The following is a 25,063-nucleotide window of genomic DNA, read 5'->3' as shown; positions in this document are numbered from 1 at the left end:
GTAGGGGCAGATTTTAGGTGGATTTTGGGTGTGGTTTGACTTAGGCGCCCTCATTTAGGCCAAGAAAACAGCATAAATGGAGTGTGCCTAAGGTTTCAATGCCTACTGGTGCCCAAGACTGCTTAGGCATCTAGTGGATGATTGACAATTTTGCTCCGTGGTGGCATTTATAGAATCAGGGTCTTAATGCTAACCACAGAGCTGGTGAAAATGCTGGGGCCTAGACTGGGGAGATAAGTGCCTAAATTATAGAATACAACAATTTATGCACATACATGTGCCCTGCTTATGCTCCACCCACATGCTCATCACATGTGAATACATATCTGCAAAATGCACACCATCAACGATAGGCATGTGCTTACAGAATAGTGTGTAGATTCCTTATATGCCCCCTCCTTTCTGCACTCTCCTGTACTTAAGTTGTTGTATAGTCTTGTACTGTCCAAAATGTTTTCCATTGTGAATGTTGGCTTGTAACCTGTTCTGAGCTACTGGGAGGAAATCAAAATAAATACATAAATAATGGATTGTCATTAGATAAAGGGGAGTATCAATCGCTACACAAAAATTGCATGGTCCAAAGTTTGATTTGGCTTGAAGACCTGGCTTTCTCTGCTCCTTTTTTGGATTGATGGACTGTCATTTACATGAACTTGTGTACACAGATGTGTATAAGGGGGTAATTCATCAAGGTGCATTATTTGCCCTTTAACTCAACTTAAACAGCTCTAATGAAGTTTCTTAAACTGCTGCAGCAATATTTAGGTTGCTATGGATTTTATAGTAATGAGATGCAAATGCATGTTTTTCATCTTATTAGTTTGTAAATATCATAACGTGACTTCCAGTGATACAGTACATATTACGTTATGAGCAGAAAATGACAGTAAATAGCCCCAGCCAAAAGCTAGAGTTGTTTTACCCTGTCCAGAGCCTTGGAACTCAAAGCTGTGGCCCAGTTCTCCCGGCTGAAGTCTAAAGGGGTTGAAGTACAGATTCCCATCTTCCGATCAAGCCTCCCATCCCTGTGCCAGTATCTCTCTGGCCTGATAGTCTTGCGGTCTTAGAGCAAGATCAATACCCAGCTATTCCTGCCCTCCCCTTGCTGCATGTCAAAATGGCACCCCCTAGGAATAGTATCACACTACTACCACTAGGGGGAGTCATTTTGACAGGCAGCGACAGGATCGTTCTTGCTTTGAGACCACTAAACCACCAGGCTGAGAGAGGTAGAGGTTGGGGGGGTCAGGATGTGTTTCAAGGGAGGGAAGGTACAAACAGTTAAGCCATGTCTGTGGCAGGTGTAATTGTTGTCACGTAAATATGGCATTTTAGTGCATAATTAGGAGACATCTCACACTTAATGGACTTATATGCATAAGGTAACATCATTATATAACTTAATATGTGCAGTCAGCAACTGTCTTTAGGTGTCATGTTATAAAATAAGTGGTAATACAATATGTGCTCTCTAATGTTGGATGAAATTAAATGACGATTCTATCTCAATTTCTCCATCTCTTTGTGCTCTTCCAATTTAATGACAACTTGGTATTATTTATTTTTTAAGGAAATTACAGGACAAAGTGTTTAGTTTCTTCTCCCAGATATACTCAATCTGCATAGAGCAAAATCTCGAGGAGGCTTAGCAATCCTAAAGTTTCAGAGATACTATGAAGCAGCCTAATTGAAGGCAACTTTGGACAGGAAAGATATGGATGGTAAACTGGTCAAGCATAAAGGAATTAGGAGTTAGAGAAACCCTTTTGTGCCAGAGACTTTGGTTGCCAAATCATAGAACACAGATGAGAGAGATTATAAAACCTCTCACTCTTAAGGTGTGGAGAAAATAGTAACGGATACATTTGCACACCAAGGGTTATTCTAGATACACCCTGCTGTATATCCAAGCTAGAGAATGACACGGTGACAAAAATCATCACCTTTCCCGTCCCTGCGGATAACCGCGGGAAATAATCCCATGTCATTTTCTAGTGTCTATTTCAACCTCGGTCATTCTACACCAGCATTCTTCAAAGCAAAGCTTGAGGGTCAGTGGTTGTGGCCATTCATACTCTGATTCTTCCCTCTCTCCTTAAAGAATGACATGAAGATTGTTTACCGCGGTTATCCGCGGGGACGGGAACGGTGATGAATTTTGTCACCGTGTCATTCTCTAATCCAAACTTTTTGTCAGGAATGGTGAATGCAGTGTTCTTGAGTTGGAAAGAGAGGGTTTTAATTTGTGTGGGGAAATTTTTAGAAGAATGAGCAATCCTTCCAATATGGCCAAGTGAAACATTATTTGAGGAAAATAAGAGGTGCAATGCAAGATGAGCCAGTCTGTTGAGAGGTATTTTTAGAGTGGGCATCCCTAAAGGGGCATTTCTGTAAATGAATGGGCAGTCAGAAAGCAGCCAAACTGACTCATATGAAAGCAATGGGAAAAAGACTGGCAGACACGAGATGAGGAGTAATGGGCATTGGCCTTTGAATGTATATGAAGAGGAAAAATAGCATGCTGTATGTTGGAAATCCACTATACCATGGAGCTTTTAGCCACAATATATGGCAAGGGCTCAAACCTATATTGGCAGGAAGACACTTACATTTATAATTGTAACAAAATGTAAACCCTCTGTAGGGATTTCAGTTATTTCAGCTTTTTTTTTTTTTTTTTAAGAAAGCAATTCAAGTAACGATTGAGGTTTCCCTATTAAATGCTGCCCCTTACAACTTGACAATGGCAGAATCTAATTTAATAAAACTTGGAGTAATTGCTACATATGTGATAGTAGCACAAACCTGGAAATCAGTGGAGCCATCCACACTGGACATGGAATAACAAAAATTGTCACGCTGCACTTGGCTGACCTGGAAGCTTTCTCTCCGACATCAGAGCTGGTCTCAGAGGGAAGACTTGTGGGTCAGCCATGTGCGGCGTGTAAGAGCCGCTGCCAGTGACACGTCCCTGTATGGCTGAAGGCAGGAAGGAGCAGCCAAGCTGGACAGCCCTGAAGGGAACAGTAGCAAGTAAGGTTGAGAGGGAACATGATCGTGAGACAAAGGGAGAAAGGGGGGGGGGGGGGTGAAATTTGGGACAAAGGCAAGGAGGGGTGCACAAACTTGGGACACATTGGGAAAGGAAGAAAATTGGGAGTCATAAACTTGGGACACAGAAAGAAGGGAGTAAGGAAGCACTAACATGAGAGAATTGTTGGGCATGAGTGTTTGAATGAGAGGTAAAGAGATGGTGCACATGGGGAAAGGAAGAAAGAGGAAAATTGTTGGGAATAGAGAGAGAGGATTAAGGTAGAGATGCATGGAGAAGAGAAGGTTGAGAAGGAGAAATGTTGGGATATGGTGGTGGAGAGGGAACAGAGGGACAGATTGCATAGGATGCAAGGGGAAGGTATGTTGGACATAGTGATAGAGGGAGAGATGTAGCATGATGTGGCTGGAGAGGGGTGATAGAAGGAGAAATGGGCATGGGGCTGGTGAAAAATATTGCACATGGTCTGGGGGATGAGAGGGAGAAATGTTGGATGTGGTAGTAGAGGGGAGTAGGAGAGATGCACCCTGGATCTCTCTTTCCCCATTTCCTTTGCAGCAAAGGAGGGAATGAGAGAAAAACAACATGTTGCCAATGGGGGTGGAGGAGAGAGGAAGAAAAGTTGGACTCACGGAGGTTCAGAGAGAGATGTTGTTTGGGGAAGGAATTGAGGTCCAGAGGAGAGGAAGCATGCAGAAGGCAGAAAGAGAGAAATATTGGTTGCACAATCAGAAGGGAGTGCAACCAGAGACTCATGAAATCACCAGACAACAAAGGTAGGAAAAATGATTTTATTTTCAATTTAGTGATCGAAATGTATCAGTTTCTGTAATTGTTACCGAGGTGACATTACATATTTTAAAGTCATCTGCCTTGACCTCTTTGAAAAAATGAATATAAATGATAACTAACATTTTATCTGCATACAGTGTGCTTTGTGTTTTTTTTAATTTTGTGGTTACCATTATCTATTAATAAGATTATATTGTGTGTATATGAAAAATGAATGGAAGAAATTGCATTACAATTAGGACTATTATTATGGGGTGGGGTCTGGGGTGGAACTTGGGCGAGGGTACTCGGTTGATATTTGTTAGACTTAGGGGGCACTTTGTGTGAAGAAGTTGAGAAACACTGGCTTAGACCTTATTATATGTGGTAATTTTTGGATCCAACAAATGCGAGCATAATAGTTGTAAACTGTGACAGTGATTCAAATGATAAAATTAATTAAACAGTGATTTGGTATAATGAGAATTGTAACTTGCAGAGTTCTCTTCAGCAACACAAAAAAAAATAAGAAGGAATTGTAACTGGAAACATGTTTGCACATCACTTTTTTATTTTAAATTTAGGTTTGCAAGGCTGGCTGCCACCACATTCGTTAGCCAGGGAATTCCTGTATACCTTTTCTCCAGTATAACACCAACACCCTTTGTGGTAAGTGATTTAACCTAATCCTATACCTCACCCATTTTGTTCTGTAAGATCATCCAATTAACCCTTGGGGACAACTAATAATTATGAAATCAAATAAATAAAAATTACAAATGGTGATGACCCCATAACATTCCATTAAGAAACAGTAAACATGAAGGTTATCAATCTTTGAAGTCATTTTAGTCTGTTTTCAGTATACTAATAGGCTAATGTTCAGTGCCAGCAGCAAACATTTTTGTTAAAGGCTTCAACTTCAATAATATGGCACTCCTAGGAGCAGAGAATATTGACATTTTAAACAATACTTTTCCAAAAATTATTATAGTATCCTTTGAAGCGGAGGGAAATGGGAATAATGTAGCCTTAGGAGAATAATAGGCCACACCATTCAAAGAAGTGCATTTATAGTTTACAACCAGCTAATTTAATCCCTATTTCTTTATCCTCGACCTTGAGAGAAGGTCCTAATAAGTAATGAGACTGAGGCCACTAAGAATCAAAACTTTGCTAATGTTATATTTGCTAATGCTAATTATAATAGATGATATTCTTACATGAAAATAACGTAATAAAGGGAGGGGGAAAAGGTTCATATTTAAATAATAATTGATAAAATCATTACAATATATATATTGTATAACTTTATAAGAAAAATAATTACAATTATATGATATATAAAACCATAAGAAAAATAAGACAAGAAATGTTATATATAAAATATATTATAAAAATATCAAGTGTATTGTTAAGATAATTGTATGAAAATTTATGACACTTGTTGTTAAATGGAAAAAAAATTCAATAAAAAACTTAAACAAAAAACTTTGCTAATGTTGATCTTTTTTAAGGATTATAATAAGATTTTCTGTTTGACAGAGACATGGCTAGTGCATGATGAAGAATCTTATTTGATTAATACGGCCCCATTAAGAAAGGGGGGGGTAGCATTCTTATCAGCAGAGACTATCTCCTTAGTTAAATACCATCAATATCACTTCTGAACAAGGAGGTATTAATAGGAAAATTTTTAGCACCTGACATGGTATACTTAGATTTATTTTATTGTCAGAAAAGAGCTTGAATAACATTCTCCCAACAAATGCTGAATTAGTTTCTAATGTTATTATTCTGGGTGATTTTAATGTATGTTTCAAGGGTGTTTCTGCCCCATGTACTCATTATAACTCCTACCCCCCCCCCCATTGTTTTATCCTTTTTTGTTTTCTCTCCTTTACTATACCTTATTGTAGTTCACCCTTAGTCCTTCCATGCCATGTTAGTCCGTTCTGTCTTTGTATCTGATAATATGTATTTTTGTTATGTACCCCCTGATTTTAAATATTTTGTATAATCACTTAGGCGATATATCAAATAATCATTAAACTTGAAACTTCATTTTAAATCTTTCATATCTAACTTAGGCCCTCTTTTGCTAAATGCTCTGACATTACTTCGACACTCATAGGAATTCTATGAGTTTCGGAGCAGCATTGATGTATTTAGCACTCCGGGCCATGGTAGAAACCTCTACCACGGCTTAGTAAAAGAAGGGGTTAGGAGTGAAGCAGTAGGTTCTTAATCTTACCCATGTTGGATATACTACTATTTTTTTTATAATTGTTTCCACCATTTTGCCCGGCACTGAAGTTGGGCTTACCAGTCTGTAATTTCCTGGATCTCCCCTGGAACCCTTTTAAAAAATTGGTGTAACAATGGCTACCCTCCAATCTTCAGGTACTACAGACAATTTTAGCGACAGGTTACAGATCACTAACAGCAGGTCAGCAATTTCATATTTGAGTTCTTTTAGTACCCTGGGATGTATATCATCCGGTTCAGGTGATTTATTACTTTTTTATTTGTCGATTTGGCTTCCAATTTCACGGAGATTTCTTTCAGTTCCTCCGCACCATCACCCTTGAAAATCATTTCAAGCTCAGGTAGATCTCTTACATCTTCTTTCATAAAGACTAAAGCAAAGAATTCAATCGGTCTCTCTGCTATGATCTTATCCTTCCTGAATGCTTCTTTTGCTCCTTGATGATCCAGCAGTCTCAAAGATTCCCTCACAGATTTTCTGCTTCTGACATACCTGAAAAAGTTGCTACTATGAGTTGTTGCCTCTATGGCAAGTTTCTCTTTTAGCCTTCTTTATCAGTGCTTTGCAACTAACTTGCCTTTGCTTATGTTGCTTCTTATTTTCTTCATTTGTATCCTTTTTCCATTCTTTAAAGGATGTTCTTTTGGTTCTAATACCCTCTTTCACTTCACCTTTTAACCATGCTGGCCTATATTTTTCTCTTCTTTCCACGTTTGTTAATACAAAGAAAACATTTGGTCTGGGCTACCATGATGACATTTTTAAATAACATCCATGCATGCTTTAAAGTCCTAACCTTTGCCACCGATCCTTTAAGCTTCTTTTTAACCATTTTCACCAAACCATCTGCTCCTGAGCAACTGTTGACTCCCCCCCCCATCCCAATTTAGTTTAAAGCTGCTCTATCTCCTTTTTAAATGTTAGCACCAGCAGCATGGTTCCATCCTGGATAAGGTGGAGTCCATCCTTTCAGAACAGGCTTTCTAACAAATCTAAATCCCTCATCCCTGCACCATCATCTCAACCATGCATTGAGATTTTGGCAATCTGTCTGCCTATCAGGTCCTGCACATGGAACAGGAATTGTTTCCAAAAATGCTGGACGATCTGGATTTTAGCTTTCTACCTATGAGCCTAAATTTGGCTTCTGACCACAAGCCACCCAGCAGTCTACATTTCTAAAGATCGAATTACCAGCTATAATAGCTGTCCTTACCATTTCCTTTTGGGCAGAAGCCCTTGGAAATATATCCTCAGTGTGAGAGGATATTGCATTGCCTGGTGGGCAAGTCCTAGTAACAGGATTATCTTGTACCTCACCAGGGTGATGCTGTCCTTTTAGGAGACCTCCTTCCTCCAAGGCAACACAAGGGCTGCCAAACTGGAGGTGGGACTTCTCTATGATGTCCCTGTAGGCCTCTTCTGTGTACTTCTGTCTCCCTCAGCTCCTCCAGGTCTGCTACTCTAGCCTCAAGAGAGCAGACTCGTTTTCTGAGAGCTAGAAGCTCTTTGTATCAAGCACACATATAATATCTTGCCAACTGGGAGATAAATCATACATGTGACACACAATGTAAAAGACTGACTAGCACCCCTCTCACTGTTGGACTGCTGTCTGCATCTTGGTATTATTTAATTAAACCTTGTTAAGGTACTAGAAATGTTAGACTAGTATAAAGTGCCCAAGGATTATATTGTGCACTTTATTTAGTGTTTGATTCTTAGCAATTAATAGAATATAAGTCTGTAATAAACACTCCTCCTCCTGTTATCCTAATGAGAATAACTGACTATAAATTAAGACTTAAGTGAAGAGATATGCTAGAGGTGAGTGGGAAAGAAGAGGGAGCTAGGCCCAGCTGTGCCTTTAGAGACTATGAGGGCCATTTTTTATAGTACATCTAAGTCCGATTTGGACATCTTGAGAAGTGAGTCCAAAACTCAGTTGGAATAATTGTCCATTTTTGAAACCGCTAGATGTCTTTTCTTTTTTAATAAATCACCTATCTAGATATTTTGGCCCTTAGAATGTCTAACTTTTTGGCCATTTTGGGGAAAAAAAACCCACCCCCATCTAAGTTAAAAATGGCCAACATAAAACTGGCCACACAGACATGGCAGCAGAGCAGTGGGGTACCTTAGAGGGCATTGTTGTGAACTTCACATAAAGGGTGCCAGGTGTACATCTCACCATAACTCCTTTATAATGTATGGTGAGCAATATTCCCTCTAAGGATTGGCCAGGTGTGTGAAAATTTTATTTTTTGTGTGAGCAACAAGTTCTAAAAACCAACAATTTTCCAGATTTGAAAGTATTTTTGTGAGAGACTATGCAAATTCTGTGAGTGACGTTCCTAGAATGTATGAGCGATTGCTCATGTACTCAGAGGGAGCATAGATGGTGAGCCCTCCAGAATTCCCCCAAAACCTACTATACCCACCTGTCTACCACCCCAATAGCCCTTATGGCTGCAGGTGTCACCTATATGGCAGTACAGTAGGATTTTGGTGGGCTCACACTTTCCACCATAAATATAGTGGTTAGAGTAAGATATGGGCCTAGGACCCCCTTTCTATGATTCACTATACCACCCACCACATTACTCCAGACACCTGCTTGCTGCCTTCTAGGATTTCCAATACCGGGTGCTGCTGTTATAGAAACAGATATGTACTGTTTCATTCTGATCTTAGGGGGTGATAGGGAATCAGTGACCACTTGGAGAGTGTGGGGGGTTCATGGGTACCTTTTTGGCCTTAGATGCTTTTAAAACAGGTCTAGCTTCAGACATCTAAATGGCATCCTCGACACCTTGGTAAATACTGGATTATCACTGCAAGACATCCAATTACTAAGCACGTCCATAACACTCCTCCAACAGGCCCCCTTGAACTTTGGATGATTTGCAGTCAAAAGGCCTAGCAAAACGTCTAGGAAGTCAGTTTCAAAAATCGGCACTTGGATGTTTTGGTGATTAAAACATTCAAGTGCCAGTTTATGTCATCTTATGAACGTCTTTCTTCTTTGAAAATGAGCCCTTACTTGTTAATGTTGTAGGCTATGGCAGTTAAGTTCTATCTCTAGCGGAGAGTTTAAGTTTAAAACTATGGGCGTAAAGTCTTTTATACTATGCAAATTAGCTAATGAGTAAAGTTTGTCCTTAAAATTTAAACTGTCTTTTGTAAAGGAACCTACAATTTTTCTTTTACCCCCAAATTATCAAAGCATAGAGCAAATTAATGTTTGCTTACCCAGAGAAACGTCCACCTCTCCTCTGAGAACTTATCAGAAAGACATTTTGGTATCGTTGGAGCAAGTTTGATTCCAGCAAGAGCCTTCTCTGCTTATTAGTTTTGATGCAAAGAAGGCATCTGATAGGGCAAATTGGGATTTTATGTATAGAGTGTTTAGAGCTTATGGCCTGAACTATCATTTTAAGCGATGATGTCTGCACTCTATATCGTGAGCCTTGTGTAGTGTTGAATGGTTTCATGCAGGGGTCTCAAAGTCCCTCCTTGAGGGTCGCAATCTAGTCGGGTTTTCAGGATTTCCCCAATGAATATGCATGAGATCTATGTACATGCACTGCTTTTAGTGCATATTTATTGGGGAAATCCTGAAAACCCAACTGGATTGCGGCCTTCAAGGAGGGACTTTGAGATCCCTGGTTTAGTGGGTAATCCCCAAGCCCTTTGATATTCAACGAGGCAAGCAGCAGCTGTCCGCTTTTGCCTCTACTCTTTGTTCTTACTCAGGATCCTCTTATAAGAGAAATCACTCTTAAGCCAGATATAAAAGGAGAACAATTTAGACAGTACTGCTTCAAGATAACAGCCTTCGCAGGTGATTTATTTGTTCAAATAACAGACCCCAGAGCATCTTTGCTGGCCCTGATGGAAAGTATGAATGAATATGGGGATTTTTCAGGCTTAAATGATAGAAGTCTGAAGTTTTGGCCTATGAATGTAACTTTACAATGTTCCTGGGTGGGTTCCTTTCCCCTGAGATGGGCCTCTGTCTTTCTGTTATCTAGGAATAGAATTATCCATTGACCCCCAGATTACTATATGAGCTCAATGTGTATACACTGCTTGATAAAACTAAACAGCAGTTAGCTAACTGGAGGACCTTGCCACTTTCCTTAAGTGGCAAAATATGTAATTTTTGGATTGCATTATTCCTGCGGTGGTGTTTGGCTTCCAACATGCTCACTTACGTTTGCTGAAGAAAGATTTGAAATTGTTAGAGACCTTGCTAAATTTTGTTGGGGTAAAAAGAAAGATGAAACTGGAATATTTATAGTATAATTGGACACTGGAGGGAATAGGACTCCCAGATCTTAGAAAATATAATTTTGCCTTTTTGTGGTGTTACTTAGGTGTTACTTTAGCTGCTTGATACACAGTAGACACTTTTACCTAGGGCATTTTCATTATCTTTTACATGTCAAGGTGTAGCACATCCCTCAGGAAGTGAAGTTAAATTTTGTTACATTCCCTCCATGAGACCCAGAGATATTTTGTCATCCTTTTGGAAACAAAATCCGAACTCTTCAGATCTGCTACCTCTTGGTGATAATGCGGCCTTCACTCCTGGGATGGAGAGCAGTGCCTTTTCCCGCAAGGCACAGGGTGTGGAGGTGGAACATGTCTCAGGGGAAGCAGGGAGGCCTTTGCAGATCTTCAGCAGTGTGGCTTAATTGCATAGAGCGATTTGTTTCGCTTATACCTAGCTATGGCATTATTTTAAATCTTTGCACCAAACGGGCTAGTGTACTTGCTATGGAACAAAGCTTAGACAATTTTTAGTTAAGTGGTTTGAGGCAGTTGTCCAACTCTAGCCTATGATGGACACAGTACACACAGGGCTCATTTTAGAGTGTACGGAGACCTCACTGGTATGAGGATTTGGGTCTCTCAGAGTCTCCCTTTGTATGCTAGTGCTAATTAAAACAATTATTGTTTTATTATCTATATGTTTTGAAAAATTTGATCATTAATTTTTTTTTAATAGCTTATATGATTGTGTATTTTGGGGAAGTTTAAGAATTATATGTTAGTATTTTAAGATCAGGGTGTGTTTGTTCACCTATGTTTGTGTTTTCTTTTGTATCCTACATAGGGTTTTGGTGATATGGATGTTTAAATAAACAATTAATGACCCTGGTACTTTAGATAGATTATGAGCCCACTGGGACAGATAGAGATAATGCTTGAGTGCCTGATTCCTAACCACTTAGATAATTTTGATAGGCGGTATATAAATACCTAAAATAATTTCCATTCCTAGTGTGTAATATATATTTGCACAAATGTCAGTTTCGAATCTTGCATAGGCCCAAGCACAGTGTGTGGGATGGGTGCCTTCAGCAGCATGTCTTAAATGTATTTTAGCCCACTCATATTGCAACTGTCCTCGGCTAGCCTTTTATTGTAATGTAATTTAATGTAATGTAATTTATTTCTTATATACCGCTACATCCGTTATTGTATTGTCATGCAATTATTAGATATAATACTACTATTATTACTATTTATCATTTCTAAAGTACTGAAAGGCATATGCAGTGCTGTAACATGTAATAGACAGTCCCTGCTCAGAAGAGCTTACAATCTAGTTTAGACACACGAACAGTACATATAGGGGTTGGGGAGTTTCTCACAGGGAGAATAGTAGAATGGGCATAGGTATCTTATGGGGAGTGGGTGTTAGGAGTTAAAAGCAGCCTTGAAAAGTGAGCTTAGGTACTGTATATGGAATGAATACTGGGACAGCCTTTGGATTTATTTTGAGGGAATACTGCAGACTTTGGGATATGGAGCCCATTTATTATTGGGGAAAGCATTATAGTGGAGGAGTGTTTTTGTGGTTAGAGCAGCTGTCTCAGCATCCTGAGGCTGTGAATTTGATTCCCACTGCAGATCCTTGTGTCACTTAACACTTCTTTGCCCCAGGTACAAAATAAGTACCTGTCTAAAATATGTAAACTTTTTTGATTGTATAACCACACAGAAAAAGCAGTATATTAAGTCCCATCCCTAAAGGAATGCCATCAGTAAAGTAATGTAAAGCAGGTTAGTGGGTCTAATGCAGTGGTCTCAAACTCAAAACCTTAGCAGAGCCACATTTTGGATTTGTAGATACTTGGAGGGTCTCAGGAAAAATAGCTAATGTCTTATTAAAAAAATGACAATTTTGCATGAGGTAAAACTCTTTAGTTTATAAATCTTTCCTTTTGGCTAAGTAATAATAATTATATTGTAATTTATAGCTAAAGAAACATATGATCAAGAAACTTTTATTTTACTTTTGTGATAATGATAAACATACCGAGGGCCTCAAAATAGTACCTGGCGGGCCGCGAGTTTGAGACCACTGGTCTAATGCATGGGTAGGCAACCACAATCCTCGAAGGCCACAACTCAATCGTGTATTCATAAGTTTTCATAATATGCTTGAGATCTATTTGCATACAATAGAAGTAGTAAAATCAATCTTATGCATATTAAATCTTGTGCATCTTGAAAACGCAGCTGGTTTGCGGCCCTCGGATCGTGTTGCCCACTCCTGGTCTAATGTATTCACTGACTCCACTTGCTGAATCAGTTAGGCCAAAGTCTTATACAAACATGTAACACATGAGGTGATGGAATGCTAACCTCAGGAGACCAGCCCATTCCTAACAGAGGTACAAAAGTAACTGGCCTAGAGCTAACCAGATAAGTTATCTAGTTTGAATTAATTATTTTAAAATTAAAAATATAAGTATTCACTACAGTGCAAAGCATGCTCTTCAAGAAATCCCTTAATAAAGCTTAATACCATGATAAAGCTTAACCCCCTCTTACCATCCCCTCCCTAACCCCAGATCCTACTTTTCCCTCTCTTGGAAACCTTCTCTGATCTAACGTTGTAACCCTTCTTCCATAACTCTTTTTGTAATCCGCTTTGAACCGAAAGGTAATGGCGGAATAGAAATCTGTAATGTAATGTAATATAATAGTTGTTCTTCTCCCGTATGCATGGAGGCAAGTTGCTTGTTTGTATATATTTAAAATATGAGATTGTTCCCTTGAACTACAAATTTATGTAATTCTGTAGTTCTTTATAATAGGCCCCTTTAGAGCACATGTTAAGCTGTCCATGGTTTATAGGATTCTTCCTATTGGTTGCTTGCTCTCTAAGCATGTTGAGCTGGTAGCCCCTCCTGTCTTCTCTCTTCCCTCAGGGCTGTAGCAGAAGCAGCATATGCTTTCAAGACCACTGTAATTCCATCAAGTCTTTTCACCCTTTACCAATCTATTATACAGTATCCTTCTATCTTATAGTACCATAGCATTACCACTCAGTGTGTGCTGAAATATTTTCCCAGTCTCCTAAGTCTAAGGAGCACTGGTTGACAGTGGACTCTGGTAGCAGAGGCTACAATTCTTTCCAAGCAACTGAACTGTTAAATCATTTCCTCCTTGTTTTTGAGTTACTGCATTAAAGAATTGGTTACGTCTTGAGAGGCTAGTCTGGTGGTGATATTTGCTTACAGTACTGGGAATGAAGTAGCAGAACAATAGTACAACCCTTGACCACTAGTTGTGTTTTGCTTAGTTCCAAAACAATAGAGGTCAATAAATTCTAACATAATACATTTGTACCTGGCTTTCAGGAAGTAGGTCAGTGAAATGCCTTTATGATGCAAGGTATTTTTCTATCTTATGAATGTAATGTAGGTGTCTTGGAGACAGTATCAATGTATCTTTGTATTTGTTTTGCATGCACCCTAGATTTCTCATGCTTAACCCTTTCTGAGTTGAAGTCTTATTCTTTGTAATTACTGCCAACTTCCATTTTCTCTCTTCCTGGCTTTCTTTTTTGGCTCCAACTGCCCTTCCTTAATCTAGCTCTGCTTAAAATTTTGATGTAAGTGTTGACCCTGCCACCTTTCTCTGGACATAAGAACATAAGAATTGCCATACTGGGGTAGACCATCAAGCCCAGTATCCTATTTCCAACGGTGGCTAACCTAGGTTACAAGTACCTAGCTAGATCCCAAGTAAGAATGGAGACATCATCTCCATTCTGACTGCTTGGATTTTCTTCCAACTTCACTGTATCTCTGACATCAATTTATCTTACTTTTTACTTAATATTATTCTCTGGCAGGGGTCTTAACCTCTGATTCTCAAGGGCCACAAACGGGTCTGATTTGATTTTCAGGATGTCCCTAATGAATATGGAACATAGGGAAGAGAGAAAGAGGTACTGGATCCCATTGGGGGGGGGGAAATGCTGCACCTCATTGGAAAGGAAGGCTAAGCGAGAAAACTGCCAAATTTTTTTTTTGGGGGGGAGGGAGAAGGAAGGAGATAAATGCCAGACTAGGGAATGAAAGGGAAGGTAGAACAGAAGAGAGAGAGCGATGGTAGACCACAGATAAGAGAAGAGAGATAGAGATTGTGGGTGAGAAGAGGGAGATGCCAGACCATGGATGAGGTAGAGAAGGGAGGGAGGAAGGAGAAGTCAGGAGAAAGTTACCAGATTGGGGGGAAGGGGGAATGGTTAGGTATTTCTTTTGACTTAAGGATGCCGTGAAAAAATTACTAATACATTAATGGTGCCTTGAACCAAAAAGGTTTGGGAACCACTGCTTTGTTCCCTTCTTAATTTTAGATTTATTTCTGAGTCATAAACTGCCTCAGGCCCTCTGACTTGCTGAGCCTCATAAGAACATAAGAAATGCCTCTGCTGGGTCAGACCCGAGGTCCATCGTGCCCAGCAGTCCGCTCACGCGGCGGCCCAACAGGTCCAGGACCTGTGCAGTAATCTTCTATCTATACCCCTCTATCCCCATTTCCAGTAGGAATTTGTCCAATCCTTTCTTGAACCCCAGTACCGTACTCTGCCTTATAACGTCCTCTAGAAGCGCATTCCAGGTGTCCACCACACGTTGCTCAAATTTAACAAAGACTAGAATGGAAGCTAAAAGGCTTTGATATTACAAACCCTAATGTCACATCTAATAACAAATGTCATTATCAAATCCTGTGGGTATAAGAGCTCTGTTGTAATAAATACTTTAAGCTTGGCTTTGTTTCAGTGATAGTTTACTGAAAGAAAGGGTTTGGCTGTAGGTGTTTGTTTTCAGGCTAACGTGTGTAATTTTTTATTTTTAATTTTACAGCCTTTCGCGTTGTCTCACCTGAATCTTTGTGCTGGAATTATGGTGACTGCTTCTCATAACCCAAAACAAGATAATGGTTACAAGGTATTGAAAATGGGTTACAAATCTTTCACAGGTTTCTCTGCCTGTTTAGAAACCATTCTTGCTATATAGATAGGCAATCTCCTCTAATTAGTTCAACATGTTTTGGTCAGTTAATGGAAGATAAGCAGAAACGTTTATAGGCAGGAGATTGATAAAGCAAAACAGATATATCTCTTTAGGTAAATCAGAGTTTGGTCAGGGTAAAACGGCTATGTTCACAAATAAATACCCCCTTCCCCCCCCTCACTCCAAGATATTGAGTGATAGGAGATATATGCTGGGTTTTGTAATATAGTCTGGGTTCGATGAGAAATAATATTATGACCGAGGTTGAATTTGAATCTAAGGGTGATTTGGCTGTATTAGGCAGGAGGGTGGAGAACTTGGCACCGGTTTCCATACTCAATTCTGGGCCCCAGATTTGTGCCTGCTGAAACTTGGTATAAATCCTGGTACCCGAGTTGGGTGTGGAGAACCATTGTTCTATAACACTGTGTACAACCTTTTAGAATGCTCACGCTCTAACCATGGCCGTACGGAGCAGACTCAATTAGGTACTGATTTTATGTGCCATGTTTGAGACACTGTCCTGGGTTAAACTGCCTTTGGTTATCTAGTGCAGTTGCCCTGTACTAAGCTCTCTTAAAATAATTTAACACGCTGATGCCCTATACTAATGATGCTATTTTGTTATAAGTACCTTGAAATTGCAGAGGCACAATTTTGCAATAAGTGTCTTGAAATTTCAGAGCTCTTATTTAAGAGCAGTCCACAAGAAGCAATTTCTTTAAGAAATACAGTGATACCTCGGTTTACGAGTGCACCGGTTTGCGAGTGTTTTGCAAGACGAGCAAAACATTCGCAAAATCGGCGCCTCAGAAACTGAGCGCGCTTCGATTTGCGAGCACCCCCCCTGCGAACCGGCACCCTCACCCCCATGATCCGGCACCCCCCCGCTGCCATCGGGCCCCCCCCCCGCCGCGACCTGAGGTCCCCCCAACCCACTCGAACCCTCTTCTTACTTTGCTGTAGCCTCCGCAGCGGCACCGGCACCAGCTTGTCCTGTGCGTGGTGCCGGTGCCTGAAGATCTGCTTCCTGTGCTGGGCCTTGAGCATGTGCGCATGCTCAAGGCCTGAGAGTTCACGTCGAACGTAAACTCTCAAGGCCCAGCACAGGAAGCAGATCTTCAGGCACCGGCACCTCTCACAGGACATGCTGGAGCTGGTGCCGCTGCGGAGGCTACAGCAAAGTAAGAAGAGGGTTCGGGTGGGTTGGGGGGACCTCAGGTCGCGGCGGGGGTTGCCCAATGGTGGCGGGGGGTGCCCGATGGCGGCGGGGGGATGTGGATCGCGGGGGGGAGGGTGCCGGTTCACGGGGGGGAGCAATGCCGGTTCTCGTGGGGAGGGGAGCAGCGCTGCTGATCTCGGGGGGGGGGGGGGTGGGAACCTATCAAAGCGAGTTTCCATTATTTCCTATGGGGAAACTCGCTTTGATAAACGAGCATTTTGGATTACGAGCATGCTCCTGGAACGGATTATGCTCGTAATCCAAGGTACCACTGTATATTTACTGCCTGTTTTTTGTATGGATACATCAGATCTATTGGCAAGATTTTGGTTTTATGGATTTACATGCCATATATAGAATCCAGGGGTTTATGTATTTTTTTGCCTTGTTATGTAAGCATTCATGCCTTGAGTGAAATGTTCCCACCCGACGCCGACTTGAAAAGCGGCCCAAGTTAAGTTAAATTATTTATGAACAGCATGTAAAAATGTGACTAAAAATAATGGGTTTTACTTACAAATGAAGCACAATTAATGATAAAAGTAATTCAGATCAAATGATAATTCAGGTGCATACATTCTTGAAGTACAATTAAATGTTTATGAGAAGCATTTCTGAAGATCTGAAAAAAATTTCTTTAAAGTAGTAATTTGATGCTGTGGATATGGTAGACCAATCTGAGTTTAAATATGGCATGTGATAAAGTTCAACAAATAAATACATAAAGATGCATCTTTAAGGAGGATAAAATGACAATTTTAAAATTTGCTAGATAAACCTGGTTATTCCGTTGTTACTTGCAACTGGCATTTCCATTAACTTGTGACAGTTATTTTAACACTTCCATTAAAAGCTGACAAAGCTAGGCTCGCTCTGACCTTTATGAATTTAATTAAATTTGAGTTTTGCTCCATTAACCTCATCAGAAGTTTTTGCAGGGATTGCACTGAAGCCTGAAAGGTGCAGATACAGCATGCATAACTAAAGCTCAGACCTGGGTTTTTGATGGTTTAACGTGAGTCTGAATGAACATATTACTTGAACTGATGAATGGTTTGTATGCCCTACCATCATGTGAAACAGATAGAACAGACTCAGCAAGGTGGGGTGGGGGCGATAGAAAAGCAGGAGGGGAAAATGAGAGCCATAATAAAAGCTTCACACTTATTTAAAGTAGTGTGGGTAAAACATTTCAAGACAAAATTGAAGGTTCTTAGGAAATGATGCTACAAGTAGAAGCATAGTTGGAACAGCCAAGCTGATATTTTTGAAAAGTTTAGCTATAAATATTTGGGAGGGGAGGGGTAATAACAAGACGCCCTTGTCAAAGATTTTTTTTCTTCATTTTATTGCATTTAATGGATTTATACCCATCCATCTTTACACTTCTGAGCAATTTATAATTCAACATATATTGAAAGTAATGCAAAACAAGACAATACATCATTTATAAACATTTAAAATATAGGGCTCCTTTTACAAAGCTATTTCAATGCCGTTTCATCTATCGTAATTGCGGCTCTTTGTTAGACGTGAGGCAGACGTCTGCTGTGTTTTTTCATCAATAATTCCAATAGTGAGTTTGAATAGGTAATTTTCATCTTTTCTCTGTCCTAATAAATATAATGACACCATAACAATGGAACACATTATATTGCATGGATAACAAACCACATTTCTGCCCAAACAATAATATAATTTACACATGGCTTTTACAACCCCCTTTTTTTTCTCAACAAACAGCACTGCAATCGGCTCTCTTTTGAAAGCAAAGAAAAAACAGCACACATTATCAGCACTTAAAAAGAGAATAAACAGATACACACCTTAACATTCAAACTTCCCTCATTGCAAAATGGAGGTCTTCAGTTGCACAAAACTGACCTCATTGTGACCTCATCAATCTGCACCTTCAAAGTAGTATGCCACAATTAAAAGATGTGCTGGGTGTAGAACTCACAACCTCTGGATGTTAGGAGCACAGGCTGGTGCCTAACACATAGAGCTACAGCTGCTTCTACTAAGGTCCATCTCACCACCCGTTCATATCATACTTGACTGAGCTGTCTATGCTCATTAGCGATCATATCAGGATGAACTCAAATAAGTTTAAGCAAAGGAATGCCTAAAGATTTGGAAGGTAGAAAACAAATTTGGAAGGTAGAAAACAAATATCAACTATGTATTAAAGAATTGCAGCACAAATGACGCTGATCGGTAAGGGCAAAAAAAACACCACTTTTCCGGTATGATGCCTAAACGGAACAGATTACTTACAGTCATATATGCATTAGTACAGTGCTTAGAATGAAGGGGAAGGTCCAACAGGGGATGGCGGTGGGGGTCCTGGAGGTAGTGGTGGGGCAGGCGGTGGGGGTCCAGGGGGCAGTGGTGGGGCAGGCGGTGGAGGTCCAGGGGGCAGTGGTGGGGCAGTCGGTGTGGGTGGTCATGAGGGCTCCCAGGGAGAATAATCCCCCTCCTCCTCTTCTTCCTCCCCTTCTTCCCTCTCCTCCTCTTCCTCCTCCTCTGCCGAGGACCAGGGTGGGGCTCCCTCCATCACCTGCGGTGCCTCCTGAGGGGGTGCCTGCGCTGCTGCTTGACAAGAGGGAAACAGGATCCAGTCAGATATGTCCACAACACTTTTGAACATTACATTCTTTACTACGTTATTTCTTCAAATGCTAATAACAGGATGCAAAGCACCTACTCCACTGTAAACATCAAAATGTAGCATAAGTAAGTGAGGCAAGTAGAACACCATAAAGCCATTGTGACATGATATCACAATAGCAGCTTTACTGCAGATTTTATGATTAAGAATGGTTTACAGCTACTCAAGCATTTTCATCTATTTATTCTGGTAGGCTGATCACAAAGAAACACACGCTGGACTCATTACTCACTGGCTTCAGCGCGCAATTCCTCCCTCACCCCCTCAAGGAAGGCCCGCTCCTGGCGCCTCAGCAGCCGACCCCATTTCCTGAGATCCTCAACCTGGATAATAGAGAGAGAGAGAGAAAGAACGGAGAGGGAGGGATATGATGAGTGCCATCTAGCACTGTGGCATAACATGTTTACTTAAGTATTGACCTCTATAAGCACATAAAAATGGAGTATGCTGCCCTCCAAGAGCCCCTATCCGCTTTTCTGCCTGCCTCCACCCCCTTCTGCCACATGTTTTACATGAATTTATTCACGTACTCCAGCATTTTGGGAAGTGAGGTTCACATGCTTAGCTATGCATGTTTGGGTGGGTGGAAAATAAAAAGAATATTATGTCTTTGGTAACCTTAATCAGGACTTGAACCCCTGACCTTTGGAAGATACATGCTGTGCTTTTAAGCACTGAGCTATGTTGGAGATTTGGGAATGGGAGTCTCCAGAAATAACTTTAGGTACAAGCTTAGAAGCTTACCATGTAAACCTAATGAAACTTCACCTCCCCCAAACACAATGACAAGTTATAAATCAAATACATGAAGATTGGGAAGTGAGGTTCACATGCTTAGCTATGCATGTTTGGGTGGGTGGAAAAAAAAAGTATTATGTCTTTGGTAATCTTAGTCAGGACTTGAACCCCTGACCTTTGGAAGATACATGCAGTGCTTTTAAGCACTGAGCTATGTTGGGGTCTTGGGAATGGGAGTCTCCAGAAATGGCTTTAGGTACAAGCTTTGACAAGGGGTAATCATTGCAAGTATCTACAGGTGTATTTGATCTGAGAACACCCAATGAACGTCCAAAACGATTTCAAAATTCTAACGGCTTCTATGACGTCAGATGCTACTTTATGGTTAGGGTTAGGGCTACAGTTAAGTAGCTCGGTAGTTCAGTGAGTAAACATGCTGTACCAATCATCCATAGGTTGTGAGTTCAACTCCCGGCTTGTCTTTTACTTGATTATAACATGAGGGGTTTATGCTGCAGGAGTGTGTTGTTGGGGTGTTGCAGGGGTGTCTAGGATGACAGAGAATAGTCACTTGCATTTTCAACAATGCATTTGAATTTCTTAAGATGAAACCTTAGTGAGCCGGGGGAGGAAGGTCACCGCAGCCTCGCGCCTCAGATGAAAAGGTTAATTTTTGAGGGACTGTGTAAGCTGATCTGGGACGGTCTTCAGCGACTCGGAGCCCTCCTCCCGGCTGGGCAGAAGGAGGAGGCTTTGGCGGTGGTGGTTTTGGTGGTGAGTGAGGGCGGGAGGGGGGAGTCGCCTGGCTGCTGCATCTGCACTCCTGCTGGCCACAGACCCACTGATCACAGAGCAGAGATCACAGAAGCATGCAGGTATGTGCGCATGCGTGGCTAGGGTTTTATTATATAGGATATACACCTATCGCATCTCATTTTCATCACAAACACATTAGCGAGACTATACACAATACATTACAAAGTTGAGCTTGGGTTTGATAAAATAAACAGCATAATTTTGACTCTGTATTACATTTATTGAACCATACTTAAGAATATGGGTGTTGCATCCGTGACAACAGTGCTTTACACCATTGAGCTACCAGTCTTTTGCCTCAACTGACTGTGATATGATAGCTAAGTAGAGTATACTTTAGCACATCACTAAGGTATGCTATGACAGGGGAACCAGAGACACAGGTGTAGGTCAGTGAGTAAAAGCACTATATCGATCATCTGTAGGTTGTGAGTTCAACTCCCGGCTTGTCTTTTACTTGTGGCATATCTACCTTCCAGGTGCACCTTGATGATGTCACAATGAGATCAGCATTGTGCTGCTTGCTACTTCCTCTTCCTGTGAACTAGAAGCCACATTCAAGTCTAATCTGTGTTTTGATTCTGTTTCTAAGTTGGGCCAGTGTAAGTTATGGGATTTACCTTTGTTCTGAAGAATGAGCTGATTGTTGCAATGTTTTAAGACCAGGAGAGTGTTCTTTCGAGCAAGATATCACTTCTAAACTATCCTCTCTGAAATAATGTCTCTGGGAAATCGAGAGAAAGCTTATTAGATGACTTAATGTGCCTTTCCTGCCAGTCTTTGTGGAACTTAAACGAAGTTTATATGGTGTTCAAAGTCCTATCCTTTCCACTTCTAATAGGAGGTGAGTATGACATTTCTGTACAGCTTTCTGTGTAGCATACATCTACCGGTTCCCACCTTCCATACTGATAATGTAAGTTCAACACCCACTCGGTACGTTTCATCTTCTAGTTCTCCTTTGAAACATAACATATTTTTTTTTCCTTGTATTAATGATAAACTGTACAATTCTGATATCCTAGAGGAAAAAGATACAACACAGCAGTGTTCTCTGTCTGCCATTCCCTACCTCACTGATATTGCTAGATCAACTAATATATAGTTTTCAAAATGGTATACTGTGTTTTGGTTATCTTTTTCATCATCCTATACTTACAATGCTGAATGAGTGATAATAAAGAGTATAAAAAAAGTATAATCTTAAGAAAAAAAAACAAAAAAAAAAACAAAACCGTACCCACGTCTATCACGGGTCCATTGGAGACGTCTTAATGACGTTTCAGAAACCTGCGTCTATTTTGCGCGAAGAGGTTGTAGGGACGTCTACCGCACGCCTAAGTACCGTTTGATTGACACTTGCGGTTCCCGGACGTCTAAAGCACGCCTATGTTAGACGTACTAATAGAGAATTTACCCCTTAGTGCGTGCTAAATTGCCGCGCACACTAGACGCTAACGCCAGCATTGAGTTAAAATTCTGTGTGCGCTAAAAACGCTTTCGCAGCTTTGTAAAAGGAGCCCATGGTGTGAAACAACTAAAATGCTGTTGCAAACAAATAAGCTTTCAGTTTCTTATGAAACCTCAAAAATCCTGTTCACCTCACAGCTCAGATAAAGCGTTTCACAGTTGTGAACCTCATACTGAGGACACCCAAGAACAGGTTGACAGTTTTTGAACTGCTCTAGCTACCAGAACAATACATGTAATGATCAAGACAGTTGATGCACATAACAAAGTATAGTCACTTTTGAAGATACCTTATAAACAGTTTAAATTCTATAAACAAAAATGTAAAGATTGATCAATATTTAACCCAGAGCCAATGAAATTTTCTCAAAAATGGAGAAAAGATTAATGTAGTCAGGCCATTCAATCAAGTAGGCAGCCACTTTCTGTATCAATTGTAGTGGTTTAATGGATAACTCAGGTAAACCGATGTCAGTATATTATGCTCTCTTTTGACTAACAATATCATCCATCAGGTTTGCAGAGTCTAGAAAAGGGTATGGCCATCACACCCAGTGGAGCTTAACAACACATCTCAAAGGACTTCATTTATCTAAGGACAAAAAGTCAAATATCAATCAATCACAGTATCCGTGTATTGAACTTACCGTATATACTCAAATTTAAACTGGGATTTTTGGCCCAAAAAATTGACCCAAAAATGGGGATCCCGGTTTATATTCGAGTCATTGCCCCCTCCCAGAATTTTTCAGGCCACTGCCAGGCTCTGCCCCCCTCCTCCCTGCCCTATCCTCATACCTCTGCCGATCCCTGGTGGAGGTGCAGCGGGAAGGAGCAAGCTTTCCAAACTCCTACCCCGCTGCTAACCAGCTGCCGCAGATCCAGTATCTTCGGCCGCTGAGTGGCACGAGCAGCAGCATGATTTGACCCTTCTGCTTGGCGCTGAGTAGCTTCCTTACTGGCTCCTGCGAATTCTCACCAAATTGCACTCGTGCTCATGTTGCTCAGCCGAAGAAACTGGATCTGCGCAGCCGGTTAGCAGCAGGGTAGGAGTTCGGAAATCTTGCACCTCCACCAGAGAGTTCGGAAAGCTTGCACCTCCACCAGGGATCAGCAGAGCTATGAGGATAGGGCAAGAAGGGGGGACAGAGGACAGAGCCTGGGAGGGAGGGCGCAGAATCTGACAGGGGAAGGAAGGAAGGGTGCTGGGTGCAGAGCCTGATAGGGGAGGGAGGGAAGGGGGATGGATACAGAGCCTGACAGGGCAGGGCACTTGAATTTTAAGCCGCCCAACTTATATTCGAGTCAACCATTTTTCCTCCTTTTTTGGGGGAAAAGGGGGGGTTCGACTTATATTCGGATCGACTTATATTCGAGTATATACGTTAATCCCAAATGGGGATAGGATCTGAACTTCCTTTAATAAATAAAACATCTGGAGAAAGATAAGTAGAATCAATATGCATAACCAGTGCCCCCATTTTCTTTAAATTAATAAACAGGTCATTGTATTTAGTAACATTTTTAACTATGCTGGAATATTGCAGACCACTTAAATTTGAAAAAGGAGCAAATATGTACTGTTGTAAAATGAAAATGTTCCGTTTGTTAGGTATCACATTTTCAGAGTGGCACTCTATATGGATTAAATAAAGTCAACACTATCGACCCCCTTGGGGATGCCTCTGTCTAAACAGCACCATCTAGACATTCCCTTAATTGTTTGAACTTGCTGTTCACAGCTACTTAAAAATGAAGCAACCCATTTCAATAGAAATCCACCTAATCCAGCGGGATTACTGTCAAATGCCACAGATATTATAAATAATGCAAATAGGCAGTTTAGTTTCTAAACCTTTTAACAAAATATCCATCGGAGTTCCAAAAAGATCCGTTTTGGAAGGCAATTATATAATGGCGTAGAAAATTTGGCACAGAGCGCTGTTCTATAAACAGCACTCCAAATTGTTCAGATTATTCGTTACTCCCTAGAACCAATTTATGAGCCAAAAGTTGGGCACAGGTATTTGTCAGTCGAAACCTGGTGTAAATGCCAGCATCTAAATCCTAAAGAATCTGCCAGTAATCTTTCTTTATCAGTGTGTATATCAGCTTCTTTGAAATGACTAGTTTATATTCAGTGTCCCACCGACAGATATATGAAGCACTCAGAAGCGGCTTAATTACGGGAAAACACTTCACCCGATATATTTCATTTTGCCGCAAGCTTCCTCATCGGCTTCACTGTCATATTTGTATACTTTTAATCTCTCTTTATATTATCCATATATAATTTAAATATTGCACTAATCATAAGATCAGTCTTTCAGCCAAACCCAATGCCAGTATGTATTTCGATGTATGCGTCAGGGCTGGGTTTATCTCTCAAGTTTTCATCTTAATGCACTACTTGCTCACACTCCACAATATGGTGCACCTATATCCTGGCATTTGTGTGCAGAAATTAAGCTATTCTATAACCCCACGCATAGATTTTTGCAATACCACCGTCTCTCCCCTAGCTGTGCCCCTTTTTGAGTGTGCACTAGGACAGTAGTTCCCAACCCTGTCCTGGAGGACCACCAGGCCAATCGGGTTTTCGGGATAGCCCTAAGGAATATGCATGGAGCAGTTTTGCATGCCTGTCACTTCCATTATATACAAATCTCTCTCATGCATATTCATTAGGGCTAGCCTGAAAACCCGATGGGCCTGGTGGGCCTCC

The 25,063-nt window shown here is 40.8% G+C and overlaps 1 protein-coding gene across 1 annotated transcript in view; it reads left to right on the top strand.

Moving 5' to 3' along the window:
• PGM2 (phosphoglucomutase 2) overlaps positions 1-25,063 on the top strand; it is an 84,004-nt gene that overhangs the window by 18,658 nt on the left and 40,283 nt on the right. Inside the window, exons 4-5 of the mRNA XM_033947590.1 lie at positions 4,411-4,495; positions 15,272-15,355. Of these exons, the coding sequence (XP_033803481.1) occupies positions 4,411-4,495; positions 15,272-15,355 (169 nt within the window). The remainder of the gene's footprint in view (positions 1-4,410; positions 4,496-15,271; positions 15,356-25,063) is intronic.

Source organism: Geotrypetes seraphini, chromosome 1 (assembly GCF_902459505.1).
Source record: "Geotrypetes seraphini chromosome 1, aGeoSer1.1, whole genome shotgun sequence".
Lineage (NCBI taxonomy): Eukaryota > Metazoa > Chordata > Amphibia > Gymnophiona > Dermophiidae > Geotrypetes > Geotrypetes seraphini.
The sequence above is the reverse complement of the archived record's forward strand: the minus strand, read 5'-3'. Positions and strand labels throughout refer to the sequence as shown.